At 51.3% G+C, this 14829-nt stretch overlaps 1 protein-coding gene and 2 non-coding genes across 3 annotated transcripts; 1 reads left to right on the top strand and 2 right to left on the bottom strand.

The window, feature by feature from the left end:
• Positions 1–364: 364 nt before the first annotated feature.
• Positions 365–4854, top strand: LOC119318233 (cyclic nucleotide-gated ion channel 17-like). Its single transcript, XM_037592757.1, has 7 exons — positions 365–713; positions 1481–1976; positions 2220–2432; positions 2570–2853; positions 3159–3270; positions 3419–3655; positions 3787–4854. Exons 1-7 carry the CDS (start codon positions 655–657, stop codon positions 4471–4473), a joined length of 2088 nt encoding a protein of 695 aa, XP_037448654.1. The 5' UTR covers positions 365–654; the 3' UTR covers positions 4474–4854.
• A 343-nt stretch (positions 4855–5197) lies between these two features.
• On the bottom strand, positions 5198–5358 carry LOC119319803. Its single transcript, XR_005154643.1, has one exon. It is a non-coding gene; the product is annotated as a U1 spliceosomal RNA (small nuclear RNA).
• A 1978-nt stretch (positions 5359–7336) lies between these two features.
• On the bottom strand, positions 7337–7497 carry LOC119319889. Its single transcript, XR_005154709.1, has one exon. It is a non-coding gene; the product is annotated as a U1 spliceosomal RNA (small nuclear RNA).
• Between the last annotated feature and the right edge of the window lie 7332 nt (positions 7498–14829).

Genomic DNA, 14829 nt, shown 5'->3' with positions numbered 1-14829 from the left:
ATGAAACTACTTATATCTACAATATGAAATATGTATAATGTGAAAACACGTCTTATGATGTAATAATATGTATTTGGTATTCAAGATATATATGTTTTTATATGCAAACTTGATCAAAATTTGTAAAGTTTGACTTCTCAAAAAAATATATACGCACTACATTATGAAACGGAAGGAGCATCCTAAAGCTGCGATGATTAATTAGGATCGAAAGAGAGTAGATTTTCTCGAAAAGATATTGCAAATTTTGTTCCGGCGCCACTTTACCACCACTTGGCACTTGGCCTACCATTTGAACCGCGGTAACACCACTAACTAACCCCGAGCTTTTAACCCATTGCATTAGCGACGGCTGACAAAGCGATTAACCAACCCCAAGACGGTCAGGCAGTTTCCGCTTCGTCGTCTTCTCCGGGTCCTCCACCTCGTCGCCTCCCTCCCTCCACCCCTCGAACTCCTCGCCCCGCCGGCTCCCAAATCCCGCCTCCCCGCCTTAATCCCCTCCCACCGCCGACGCGGAGGAGACCGGCCACCAGCCGTCTCGCCGCCGGATTCGGCCGCTGATCGAGGGCTGCTTGCCTTGCTTTGGGTGCTCGGATTGGATGGCGGGCCGGTCGCGGGGCCCCTGGTCGGCGTAGCGGGCTGGCCGGCGCCATGTTTGCGCCGAGGAAGGTGGAGGACGAGATGGCGCTGGGCAGGCAGAGGACCGTCAGGTGAGCCGCGGCGGCCTAGCTGCCCGATCTGCTGCTTTTGGTCAGGGATCCAGCATTTGGGGCCGTGCTTCGGCGCGAGCTTCGGGGCTGGGGGCCCGGCAGCATCAGTATGATTCGTGTCGTTATTCTGTTAGAGCAGGCAGTTGCAGTGTCTTAAATTTTAAGTTGTTAAGCTATACTGTAGGCTGTAGCATGGAGCTTTTCCCCCTTTTGGTTGATCTGGTCGGCGTTAAAGTAAAAGGCAGCATCACATAAAGTAAAACTGTTGATTGAGAACCCAATTCGTGTTGAGGTACAGTAATCTTCTGAACCGTTTTGAAATACAGGGATCCAGCATTTAGGACTGTGCTTCGGCGCGAGCTTCGGGGTTGGGGGCTCGGCAGCATCAGTATGATTCGTGTCGTTAGTCCGTTAAGAGCATGCAGTTGCAGTGTCTTAATTTTTTTGAGTTGTTAAGCTGTACTAGCATGGAGCTTTTCCCCTTTTTGGTTGATCTGGTCGTTGGAATTTAGCATTTATGGATAAAGTAAAAGGCAGCATCACATAAACAAATACTGTTGATTGAGAACTAAATCTGTTTTGAAGTACAGTAGTCCTCTGCTTTTTTGATATGGAATGGAGAGTATTTCTTCTGAATTGTAAAAAAATATTATGCATGTTCTTAGTAAGGAATATGAAATTGCAACCAAGTGAGATGCTCTATTCCATGTACTGTGTGTTCTGAATGGTTCAAATGCCATCTTTTGTGATGCTGCTGCCATTCACAGGTTCTATGATGAGAGGGCAAAGCCAGCGATACCGATCCAACAGAAACAGGCAGCGTTCGCTGCTAGTAAACTCGGCGTCGCGAGCTCAGGGAAGAACAAGATTTTCGTGGGAGGGGATGCGCAGCAGTACAAGATTTTCGATCCGTCAAGTGACTTCATCTTGATGTGGAACCGCATTTTCCTTTTTTCGTCCTTCCTTGCTCTATTTATAGACCCCCTGTACTTTTACGTGCCCAAAATCGTCTATGGCGACACCTATTCCTGTGTTGGGACAGACAGACATTTAACCATCATCATTACATTCTTCCGATCAATTGCCGATCTCTTGTATGTGGTTCACATCATAATGAAGTTCAGAACTGCTTTTGTTAAAACGAGCTCAACCTTGCGGGTTTTTGGAAGAGGAGACCTTGTCACAGACCCTAAAGAGATTGCATGGAAGTATTTGAGATCTGACTTTGCAATTGATGTGGTGGCTGCATTGCCTTTGCCGCAGGTAACTTGCTAGTCTTCCTTTTTATTCTAATAAATGGAATATTAACAGTACTAATGAAGTAATGATCCCTGGTTTTAGGACGTTTGTCGTGATTGTTAGTATTTGCAATATTTGATCTTATTTAACGCAGATGTGCTTTATTAAGCATGAAATTGTAAGATGAGATTGAACTCAAATAATTTTCTTCAATGCAGTTGCAGTCCAGGCATTTTCTGAAACTATGTATCTTTACTTTATGTGCAGATCATAGTCTGGTATGTGATACCAGCTATCAAGTATTCTGGTGCTGAGCATAACAATAACATTCTGGTGCTTATAGTTCTTGCTCAGTATCTTCCAAGACTATATCTCATATTCCCTTTAACTTATGAAATTGTCAAAGCTACTGGAGTTGTCGCAAAGACTGCCTGGGAAGGGGCTGTATACAACCTGCTACTTTACTTGATAGCTAGTCATGTACGGTATCTGTATGCAAACTTTCATCATTTCGTATCTTGAAGTTCAATTTAAAGTCAAATGTATTGCTCAAGTTTTCATCCTTTATTCTTTCTTATGTAGCAAATTTCTTAGAATCCCTGTTCTTTTTCATTCAGGTTCTAGGTGCACTATGGTACTTGCTATCTGTTGATCGCCAAACAGCCTGCTGGAAAATGAATTGCAGGAATGGAAGTGATTGTAATATTAGGTACCTAGACTGTGATACACCAAATCAGACATGGGCTAGTACGACTGATCTCTTCAGCCGCTGCAATGCTAGCAATGACACCATCACCTTCGACTATGGCATGTTTCAGCCTGCTCTGTCAAATCAAGCGCCTGCTCAGGGTTTCTTGAGAAAGTTCTTCTATTCCCTTTGGTGGGGTTTACAGAATCTAAGGTATTTCTGTCGTGGACATCTTGATATTGTAGGGTACTAAATACTAAGTGGGAAACTTAGGTTGCAGTTTCCTTTAAAAATCGGCGGCTCTTTGATATCGTTATATACTTATGTTAGTTGAAAGTTTTGATGAGAACCTCAGAGCATTATGTGTTAAACAAAATGTGTTCGGATCTTACTCTTTCAGTCCCAGTTGAATGTACATTGCAAAATTAACTTAGAAGTTCTAATCTTGTCATTATCAGTTGCCAGGATTGATAAGTGGTTCTCTAACATGGTATATGTTTCGTCCATTTTCTGTACAGTTGCTACGGCCAGACTCTTTCTGTGAGCACCTACATTGGTGAGACACTGTACTGTATATTCTTGGCAGTACTCGGTCTTGTCTTGTTTGCGCATTTGATTGGAAATGTGCAGGTACATTTTATACATACTTAATTATGCTCTGTACATTATAAAAGTTTGTTATTCATGAGCATGAAATTCATCATTTTAGTCATAATGTATTAATGTAAACTGTTTTTTTAGAATATGTTATCTTACATTATTTTTATTATTATTCCAGACCTACCTGCAATCTATCACTGTGAGGGTTGAGGAGTGGAGATTAAAGCAAAGAGATACTGAGGAGTGGATGAGACATCGTCAACTTCCTGATGAACTGCGGGAAAGAGTTAGACGATTTATCCAGTACAAGTGGCTTGCAACTCGAGGTGTGAATGAAGAGTCTATATTACAGGTTCTACCAGCGGATCTACGGCGTGACATTAAACGCCACCTTTGCTTGGATCTTGTTCGCCGGGTAGATACTTTTACAAACTTTTCTACAAATACATAAAACTGCATGTTTGAAACTTCCGGGTTTGCCCTTTGGACTAGACTTCTTGTTATTATTATCATGTGCTAATCTCTCTTTCTACTGTGAGGTTTCAGGTACCCTTTTTCTCCCAGATGGACGACCAACTTCTAGATGCCATATGTGTGCGTCTTGTATCATCACTGTGTACAAAGGGCACATACATTGTCCGTGAGGGTGATCCCGTGGCCGAGATGCTTTTCATCATCCGCGGGAAACTGGAGAGCTCCACAACAAATGGTGGCCGCACAGGCTTCTTCAATTCAACTACGCTGAAAGCTGGTGATTTCTGCGGTGAGGAACTTCTTGGATGGGCTCTTGTCCCGAAGCCTACCGCCAGTTTGCCGTCATCCACTCGCACAGTGAGGGCACAAATAGAAGTGGAGGCCTTTTCACTCCAGGCTGAGGATCTCAAGTTTGTGGCCAGCCAATTTAGGCGGTTGCACAGCAAGAAGTTGCAGCACACTTTCCGATACTACTCACACCATTGGAGAACCTGGGGCGCGTGCTTCATCCAAGCTGCCTGGCGGCGCTACAGGAGGAGGAAGATGGCGAAGGACCTGAGTATGAGGGAGTCATTCCATTCCATGAGATCAGAAGACTCGGATGGTGAAGATGACCCTCCACCAAAGAAGAATATCTCTCTAAGAATGATGGCCGGGAAAGTCATGGCTGGGAACAGGAAAGGGCTTCAGGCCATAAAAGAGTTGCCGACACTAAAGAAGCCGGACGAGCCAGATTTCTCGCTCGAACCCTACGAGTAAGGTATAATGGTCTATCCAGAACGGTCACTGATCCTCTAGCCCTGCTACCAAGTTAATCGTCTTTGCTGCATTGAGGAGACTGTAATCCGGTTGGAATTTGGATTCGCAGAACCGGTCATTGATGCGAGAATTCTAATTAACACTGAATCCCAAATGCATCGTGGGAGACCTTACGAAGAGATGCTAATCAGATTATATACTACACATAGATATTCTAGTCATCGTTATGTTGTACATTCAAGATGTGTATCTGTGTTTGTAAAATTCTTGGTGCCTCAGCACAGGGCGCCGCTACACTGACTGTCTCAGCTTCAAAGAAATGCTGACATTGAAGCCATAGTATGAAGTACTCCTTAAAGAAATACAAGAGCGTTTAGACCAGTGATCTATAAACACTCGAGGGAGTACCTTTTTGGAGTCTTTTTAGTACGAGGTTTGCTATTTTGTGTAAAGAAATGCAGAGCATATCCCCCATCAGGCCATCACACTGTCTATTTCCATTTGTTAAAGCTTGAGTAAACTGTCAGCAAATTAGCATATCCCCCATCAGGCCATCACACTGTCTATTTCCATTTGTTAAAGCTTGAGTAAACTGTCAGCAAATTATTTTTTGACGCTACTGATTCTGCCAGGCCTCGTTGCTGTAGCTGAAACTGAACATGAATTTAGCAGAAAGCTACCAGTTATTGAGCATTGAAGGACCAAAATTTGATTGAAAGAATTGGCAGGGGCCGCGCGAACGCGTACCCCCTCTACCACAAATTACGACGTCCACTCTCCCACTTGGGGAGATGGTAGGCCAGCGCATCCACGAAGTGCAATGTGGACCACTGGCCTAGGCCACGACTCTTCTTGATCAGCCGTCGACCCCATCCAGGTAAGTATGTTGCAAGGATGCACCAGGGGCTCATTATATAGCAACCTCTCCCTCCCCTGCCTCCTCTTGTTGGCGAGGTGGTACTAAACAAACTAAGAGCGCCGTGGTGTACTGGTGCAAGGTCGTGGGCCTGGTTCTGATGGGCTTCCGGTGCTCAGGCCTAGTTCATTAGAAAAACTCTCTCTGGAAGGTAGGCGTGGGCTGTCCGCGGCGAGCGCTACCCACATCCAAGCCCACATAAATCATCTTCATGCCCTAAAAAAGGAAAAAAAAAAATCATCTTCGTGGACGTCCACGGGTAAAAGGTGCTGAAACGACGTGGACTGTCCTGCCATGGCCGAGAGGAGCCCCCGCCCCCGGCCATGGCCACTACAAGATCCCCGCTCGTGGCCACCCACTGCCCCCGCATCACGGGTTCTCCTGATCCACTGCGTCAAGTTCTGCAGTCATAGCAGCGGCGGAAACGAAGGCAGTGAAAGGCCGGCATGGCCGCGCGGGGGAGCACCACCGGAGGGTGCTGGGGCCGGGAGCCCAGGTGCTTCTGATGCCCATCGACGGCAAGCGCCACGTGTGGCACAAGGGTTTGGCGATATCAACGAGGTCTGCAAGAGCCCCGAGGACCCAAGAAGGGAAGAACAAGGTAAGCAGATGCGCAGTCTTTGAAGATATATTCAGTTCTCTCCTCTCTGGTTATTTTTGATGTTTTCAGATTATGTAGTAGTAGTAGTAGTTATGTACGAGAGAACGCAATCTTGCTGTGCGCAAACTAGTGCGTTTTCCATATGAAGTTCATCCATGTCAAATCTTTGTGCTGACTTGTAGGAACGCTGCTGCAAGATGAGTTGTGCCAATGTGTTTGTCAAAGCAGACTTGCATAACAGGTAGCGTATATCAGTATATGTGTGTGTGCCTAAGCTAGTATCGCTCACTTTGGAAATGAAATTAAAGCTTGGTCAGCTGGAAGGAAGCTCAGCTGTTGGACAGACCAGATAAGAGTTCCTTATATACATTGGGGTTCTCTGTTAATTTTGCTATGCTAGTCTAACTGATGATACCCTGAACCCTGCACCCCGTCCATGAGATCAGAAGACTCGGATGGTGAAGATCGATGTCCCTCCACCCAAGAGGAATGTCTCTCTAAGAAATAAGAATGGTGGCCGGGAAAGTCATGGCTGGGAACAGGAAAGGGCTTCAGACCATAAAAGAGTTGCCGACAGTAAATGCTTCTCGGTCGAACCGTACGAGTAAGGTACTCCCTCCGTTCCAAATTACTCGTCGCAGAGATGGATGTATCTAGAACTAAAATACATCTAGATACATCCATACCTACGACAAGTCGACAAGTAATTCGGAACGGAGGGAGTATAATGTTCTATTCAGAACGGCCACTGATTCTCTAGCTCTGCTACCAATTTAGTCTTCTTTGCTGCATTGAGGAGACTGTAACCCAGTTGGAATCCAGATTCGCAGAACCGGTCGTTGATGCGAGAATTATAATTAACACTGAATCCCAAATGCATGGTGGGATTCCTTACCAAGAGATGCTTAACAGTTTAAAGTACACATAGATAATATAGTCATCGTTACGTTGTACATTCAGATGTAGAGTATCTGTGTTTGTAAAATTCTTGGTGCCTCAGCACAGGGTGCCGCTACACTGACTGTCAGAGCTTCAAAGAAATCCTGACATTGAAGCCATAGTCTGTACCATTTTGGAGCCTGTAAAGTACAAGGTTTGCTATTTTGTTGAAAGTATAGACTGTAAAGGCCACTTGAACATCGACTTCAGATAGTGCTGCATATGCGTCTGATCACACTATCTATTTCTAAACAGTCACACTGGATTGAGTGACCTGTCAGCAATTTGAAACACCATATATGCAGACTCTGCAAGGCCAGGATAATAAAGTAGTAAATGAAACTGAACGTGAATTCAGCACAAAGAACCACTAAAGTAGGAAGGACCAAAATTTGATTTAGAGAACTGGCAGGGCCGCGCGAACGCGTACCCCCTCTACCACAAATTACGACGGCCACTCTCCCACTTGGAGAGATGGTAGGCTAGCTCATCCACCAAGTGCAATGTGGACCACTAGCCTAGGCGACGACTCTTCTTGATCAGCCGTCGACCCTGTCCATGTAAAGGCATCTCCAACAAGTTGTATGTTAGTCTTGTTGGTAGAATGTCCATGTCATCAACCAACAAGCTATCATACAACTACTCCAATGGATTGTATGTAAGCTATCCAATAGATGGTAAGAAAATAAATGTGATTGCTCTCTATTTCACCTAGGAGCTTGTGCAAAGGTTGTTGATTAAACTACATACAACTTTGCTCTCTCTCTACATTTATTACATGCCACACCATCAGTATGTCCTAGGTGGCAAATTTATCAACACCTATCTTACAACTATTGGAGATGCCCTAAGTAGGAGTATGTTGCAAGGTTGCACGGAGGGCTGGCTCTTCCTCCCCAGCCTCCTCCCGTGGGCGAGGTGGTACTAAACAAACTAACTTAGAGAGCCGTCGTGGTGCAGCTGGTGCATGGTCGTGGGCCTGATTCTGATGGGACTTTCGGTGCTCAGGCCCAGCTCATTAGAAAAATGATCTCTTTGGCACAGAACGCCTATTTCATCAAATGGGTTGTCTCCACCCTTCAAAAAAAATAATCAAATGGGCTGTCTCCACGAGAGCTGCAGGTAGACGCAAGAGGGTTTTAGGGCCGGAAGACCAGGTGCTTCTGATGCCCATCGACGGCAAGCACCAAGGTGTGGCACAAGGAGCAATTGCACCCAGGGATTGGCGATATCGACGAGGTCTGCGAGAGCCCTGAGGACCCAAGAAGGGAAGGACAAGGTAAGAGTATGTATTTTCTGTTGGAAAACTTGTAATCCTGTCGCACCTCCTTTCTCGTAGTTTTTGCTTTCTGCAAATAAACCTGACCATGTAGCGTGAGCGTGTTCACGTCCTGGTCGGATCAGTAGTTAGGTAGGCTTGCACGTTGCTACATCTAGCTCGTGGGATGGCACGAGCAACGGTTGTAACGGCGGAGCCTTGTGCGTGGTCAAGGGACGTGGGATGGCACGTTCGCATAGCTTGGTCATGGCGCAAGATTAGATCAATCTGTTAGTTAGTTCTTGAGCTGCTAAATAAACAGAGAAACAGAAAAGCTGCAAGTCGCACGCAGCGCAAAACCTCTCTCTCGTGTGTGTGTGAGTTCATCGAGCCCGTAGTCTAGCTACAACAAGTGGTATCAGAGCCTCCGATCAAGGGCTGAGAGCCATGGCCGGCGGACGAGGTTTGCAGGCGCCGGCAGGGACGCCGGTGGTGGATCAGCGCGCCCGCACGCAGAGCCACGGGCGGAGCCCCGTGCAACATGGAGGACGCGTTGTGGTCATTCGAGAGGGCACCAGGGAGGTCGGCGGCGGCGACGTCGTCTGGCCCATGCTAACGCGGACCAACTACGCCCAGTGGTCCGTGGTCATGATGGTGAACCTGCAGGCGAAGCTGCTCTGGGATGCGGTCGAGACGGGGGATGCCCCGGTCCGCGAATATCACAGTGCGTTGGTGGCGATACTGCGCTCCATGCCGGAGGAGATGCACGCGTCACTCGCCGTCAAGGAGACGGCGAAGATGACGTGGGACACCATCAAGGTTCACCGCGTCGGCGTTGAGCGCGTGCGTGAGGCGAACGCGCAGAAGCTCCGCAAGGAGTTCGAGGCCATCTCGTTCCGGGACGGCGAGACAGTGGATGAGTTCTCCATGCGCATCTCAGGGCTCGCCGGCACACTCCGCTCGCTCGGTGACACACTTGAAGAGGTAAAAGTTGTCCGCAAATTCCTGCGTGTAGTTCATGCCAAGTACTCTCAGGTGGCCATCGCCATCGAGACCATGCTCGACGTCACGACCATGTCGGTAGATGAGCTCACCGGCCGGCTGCGCGTCGTCGAGGATCGCCCGGAGGAGGACAACAACGACGGCGGCTCGGGTGACCGCCTACTTCTCACTGAAGAGGAGTGGCACGCCCGTATGAAGGACAAGGTACAGGGCAGCAGCTCCTCTGGTGGGAACGGCGGACGTGGCCGTGGTCGTGGCCGTGGCGGCGGGCGCAACGGCGGCGAGCGAGACAAGGCGCCGAAGCGCAATGGCAAGTGCCACAACTGCGGCGTGTGGGGGCACTTCGCCCGCGAGTGCTACAAGCCGCACCAGGAGCAGCGTGAAGGCGGCGAGGAGGCCCACCTCGCGCAAGGAGAAGACGACCAGCCGGCAATCTTGCTAGCCCGGTGTGCGACGAGGTCGTGCACGACGCTGCGCCGGAGGAGAACAGCGGGCGCGCTGACGCCCCAACAGGCGCGGCGCTGGCGCCGAACGGCAGCCGCGGAGCAAGTCCGGGCGCCACGGAGGTAGTGAACCTCAACGAGGAGCGCGTCGTGCCGGTGGACGCGGGCGCCGGTGTGTGGTACTTCGACACCGGCGCGAGCAACCACATGACCGGTGACAAGGAGCTGTTCGCCACGCTCGACGAGTCTGTCAAGGGCACGGTAAAATTCGACGATGGATCGCCCGTCAGCATCTGCGGGCGCGGCACGATCGTCTTCGAGTGCAGGCAGAAGGGCCACCGGGCGCTCACGGACGTGTAACTGATCCCGAGGCTGCGCAGCAACATTGTGAGCCTCGGCCAGCTGGACGAGCTCGAGTGCAAGACGGTGGTCGAAGACGGCGTGCTGGAGCTGTTCGACCGCGACCGCGCGCTGCTCGCACAGGTGACGCGCCCCAAGAATAGGTTGTACACCATCAGGCTGAAGATGGCGGCGCCTGTATGCCTCCTGTCCGTCATGCAGGACGAGGCCTGGCTGTGGCATGGACGCTACGGCCACCTGAACTTCCGTTCTCTCCGCGCTCTCGCTGAGAAAGGCATGGCCGAGGGCGTGCCGTCGATCGAGCGCGTCGAGGAGTTCTGCGACGGGTGCACCCTTGGGAAGCAGCACCGCGTCCCATTCCCGCAAGCGTCCAAGTATCGCGCCGAGCGTGGGCTCGAACTGGTCCACAGCGACCTATGCGGGCCGATCAAACCAGCCACGGCGGGCGGGAATAGGTATTTCTTGTTAATGGTCAATGATCATAGCCGTTTCATGTGGATCGAGGTGATCAAGTCCAAGGATGAGGCATTCAAGCGCTTCAAGCGGGTCAAGGCGCTCGCGGAGGCGACGCCGGGCAGGAAGCTCCTGGCGTTTTGCTCCGATCGTGGCGGCGAGTTCAACTCCGCCGCGTTTCGGGAGTACTGCGACGACCACAGCATCAAGCATTGCACCACCGTTCCCTACACGCCACAGCAAAACGGTGTCGTCGAGCGCCGCAATCAAACGGTGGTGGAGATGGCGCGCTGTCTGTTGAAAAGCATGGGCGTGCCGGCGATCTTCTGGGGCAAGGCCGTGCGCACCGCGGTCTATCTGTTGAACCACGCGCCCACACGCAGCCTGGATGGGCGAACTCCGTACAAGGCGTGACACAACCGGAAGCCCAAGGTACATCATCTTCGTGTGTTTGGATGCGTAGCACATGTGAAGCGCCTCAGCCCCGGCATCGACAAGCTGGCTGATCGCTCGACGCCCATGGTCTTCGTCGGCTACGAGGACGGCGCCAAGGCCTACCGGGTGTACGACCCGGCGACGAAGCAGCTGCAAGTCACGCGCGACGTAGTGTTCGAGGAGCACCGGAGATGGGACTGGAGCGGCGGCGCTGACGCGACGCCTACGCCATGCGCCACATTTGAGGTGGTGTACCGTGACCTGCCGACCGGCGGGCACCACGATCTGAGCGCAACACCACAGACCGCCACGCCCGAAGGACCAGGTCTGGACAGCCCACCGCAACCAACGCCGGGCACGACGGCCCCGCGCGCCCACAACTGGGCGACGCCACCGTCGCATGACACCGGATGGCATGACGCGGCGGTCGGCGCTGCGCTGCGGTACAGGCGCATGGCCAACATCGAGCAGGAACTCGACGACGCCTGGGAGGATGAGCAGGTGGAGGTGAACCACCTCTGCTTGCTAGTCGCGGAGGAACCAGGCGGCGTTGAGGAGGTAAGAGGAGATCCCAGCTGGAGGCGCGCCATGAAAGATGAAATGGACGCGATCAGGAGCAACGACACCTGGGAGCTCGCCACGCTCCCGCCCGGTCACGTCGCCACCGGGCTCAAGTGGGTCTTTAAGGTCAAGAAGGATCCAACTGGCAACATTGTGAAGCATATGTTAACAGTAATCTTGATTAGATTGATGAGTGCTAGTTAATTAAATACGTGTGCATGTTGTGCATGCACGTGAAGAGTCATAGTAGTATACGGTGTACGAGGCTACCGTGTAGTTTAGTTGATTAGTAGTACGTATTGGAGTCAACTTCGTGTACTAGTAGGAGTCTAAGAGTTTAGGCTGAGTCAAAGTAGGTTATTGTTAGCTTTGGGGCTGGCCGACGTGTATATATAGATACACAGGGCCTGTAACTTTGTATCGACAGAAAACAAGAAAAGAAATAAAGAGGAAGAGAGGCACGACACGTGCCTTTGGCAAAAAGTTTTTCTGTCGCGTGTGTTTGTGATTTGATGTGATCGATCCTATAGGCGAAGTTCCAACAATTGGTATCAGAGCTAGGTCGAGTTGAAGCCGCGCTTGCCCCGGGGTCGCGACCCGACTAGTGCCTCGGGGCGGGCGATGAAGTCGCTGGGTGGTGCAGCGATGAGGAGGTTCTGGCGATCGTCGTTCAGCAGAGCGACATGGAGGGAGGCGACGGGCTGTCGTCGGGAAGGCGGCGGATGGAGATCGTTGACGGGAGCGGTGGTGCGGTGATGGGTGCCGAAAAGTCGTCAAGATCGTCATCCGGGAGTTAGAGTCAAGGAGTCGTGCGGGTTAGCACGGTCGGACGGTCAGTCAGTTGGTCGTCGTCGTGTAAGTTGTCGTCATGTCCAAGTGCTCGTCTCTGTGAGGAGGTGTTGATCATGAAGCCAAGGTCGTCTATGTGTCTCGACAAGAGGATCAAGTTCAAGTATGTGGGGACGGTAAATCAGTGAAGGCGAGTCTCTTAAATGAGGCCATGTCTCTACATGAGGCTGGAGTGCATGGTGTAGTGCACGGGGTGGTGTGATCCACAAGGAGTCGGCATGTATCTCGCTAGGGTGGATGGTGTAGTCCACCAGGTGGTGTTTTCCACAGGTTACTGGCGAGGCTGGGTAGTCCAAGGCATATTTGAGGTGGTCCGTAAATTCGCCAGTTGAAATTGGGGAAAGATTGTTGCGATCAATGAAGCCTATCAGTTTAACTTGTCGTGGTGCGAGCGGATGAGTCGACAAGGGATGATCTACAACAAATCAAGATCGGAGAAGCACGAGAAAGATGACAGGTCAAGATTAGGGGGAGATTGGTATAAGAGCTAGGTCGATTTGAAGCCGCGCTTGCCCCGGGGTTGCGACCCGACTAGCGCCTCGGGGCGGGCGATGTTGTCACTGGGTGCTGCGGCGACGAGGAGGATCACGCGATCGTCGTTCGTCGGAGCGACATGGAGGGAGGCGACAGGCTATCGTCGAGAAGGCGGTGGAAGATCGTTGACGGGAGCGGTGGTGCCGTGGTGCGGTGCTGATTAGTCGTCACGTCGTCCGCGGGAGATAGATGAGTCAAGGAGTCGTGCGGGTTTGCATGGTCGGTCGGTCGGTCGGTCGGTCGTGTCAGTCATCATCGTCGTCATGTCCAAGTGCTCGTCTCTGTGAGGAGGCGTTGAAGATGAAGCGCATCCAGATCGTCTATGTATCTCGACGAGAGGATCAAGTTCAACTATGTGGGGGCGGTAAACCAGTGAAGGTGAGTCTCTTCAATGAGGCCATGTCTCTACATGAGGCTGGAGTGCATGGTGTAATGCACGGGGTGGTGTGATTCACAAGGAGTCGGCATATATCTCGCCAGGGTGGATGGTGCAATCCACCGGGTGGTGTTTTTCACAGGTTACTAGCGAGGCTGGGTAGTCCAAGGCATGTTTGAAGTGGTCTGTAAATTCGCCAAGTCAAAATTGGAGGGAAGATTGTTGCAAATGATCTAGCCGGCAATTTGACTTGTCGTGGTGCGAGCAGATAAATCGACAAGGGGCGAATCTACAACGAGCCAAGACCAGATAAGCATCGAAGACAAAGAGTCAAGATCAGAGAGAGATTGTTAGGTTTAATCTTGACTAGGTTAATTAGCTTGATCGTGTCCAAGTTAGACATGCAGTACGTGTCCAGGATCAGAGTCTAGTCCGGGGAGGATATGTATGCTTGGCCGTATTGATTAGCGTTTGAGTCTGAGTACTAGTAGTCCATGTAGTACGTGTGTTAGTCTAATTATTAGGTAGGTTTCCTAGTTGGCTTGCATGCCACGTTCGTATGCTAGTAGTACTAGGATGAGGATGTTAAGACTTAATTAGATTAAATCTCCACTTATCCTGACCGTCATATAAATAGACGTGACTTTTGTAAGGGTCGTGTTCCTCCGGATGCGTCTCTTCGAAGACTATAAATATATAATTTGTCATCATCAATAGACAGTTTTCAATACTATCGATTGTCTCTCGTTTTCTTTCAACACGTTATCAGCGCGCTCTTAGCCCAGAGCGATTTGGCCGAGAGGGAAGCGACGACGGAGCGCCCGGAGGTCCTCGACCTCGGCTCGTCGATGCAACCGGCGAGCCCCCCTCACACGCGCGGCGCCCGCACGCCCGCGCTACCGAGCCATGCGTCCTACCCGCTGGCTCCCGGCAGCCAACAACCATGGCCACGCACGGCGGGGCGCGTTGCCCGGCACAGGTGGTCGACCAGCGGCAACGCCCTCTGGCAAGCCCGTGCGTGGAGCGGTTCCCTTGCCCGCCCATGGAGGCAGCAGCCTCGATGCGGCCTACCTCTGGAGCACACAACTCTCACCCTGCGTGCGTAGGCGCTCGGGCCAGCACGCCCTCCTCGGCATCGCCTGGCGCAGCCCTGACCGGCCTCCAAAGGCGGCGCGCGACAGCGGCGGCGCCCTCCCGAGCGGAGGCGGCGCCAGCGACGTCGGCTGCCTGACGCGGCCCCTCTGCGACGGCACCGATGTACGGTGAGCCGCAGGCCTGGGAGGCTTGGCGCCCATGCGACTGTCCACGCCGCGCTGGGGTGCTTACGCCGCGCTGGGGTGCTTCGCGCCAGTGTGACAGCCGACTGTGGCGGAGGTTGGTGGTGGTGGTGCCGACCGCCGCCGCTTGAGTCGGATTGGGGAAGATTAGTCGATGGGAACGAGAGATCAGAGATGTCCCGTTCCACTCGTTCGGATGGGCTGTTGAAAAGCCACCAAGCGAGGCCTAGTTGGGCACTAGCCCATGCTTGTACGAGCAGCAGAAAAAAAAATAAAGAATCAAAAACGAAAAAGAAAAAGGTGGCTTAGCCACGGTTGTAGGCTGACTTGTTTTGGCCTATCGCCATTTTTC

The sequence above is a fragment of the Triticum dicoccoides genome, chromosome 6A, assembly GCF_002162155.2.
Source record: "Triticum dicoccoides isolate Atlit2015 ecotype Zavitan chromosome 6A, WEW_v2.0, whole genome shotgun sequence".
NCBI classification, from domain to species: Eukaryota; Viridiplantae; Streptophyta; class Magnoliopsida; order Poales; family Poaceae; genus Triticum; species Triticum dicoccoides.
Note: the sequence above shows the minus strand (reverse complement) of the source record. Positions and strands in the feature narration are given on the sequence as shown.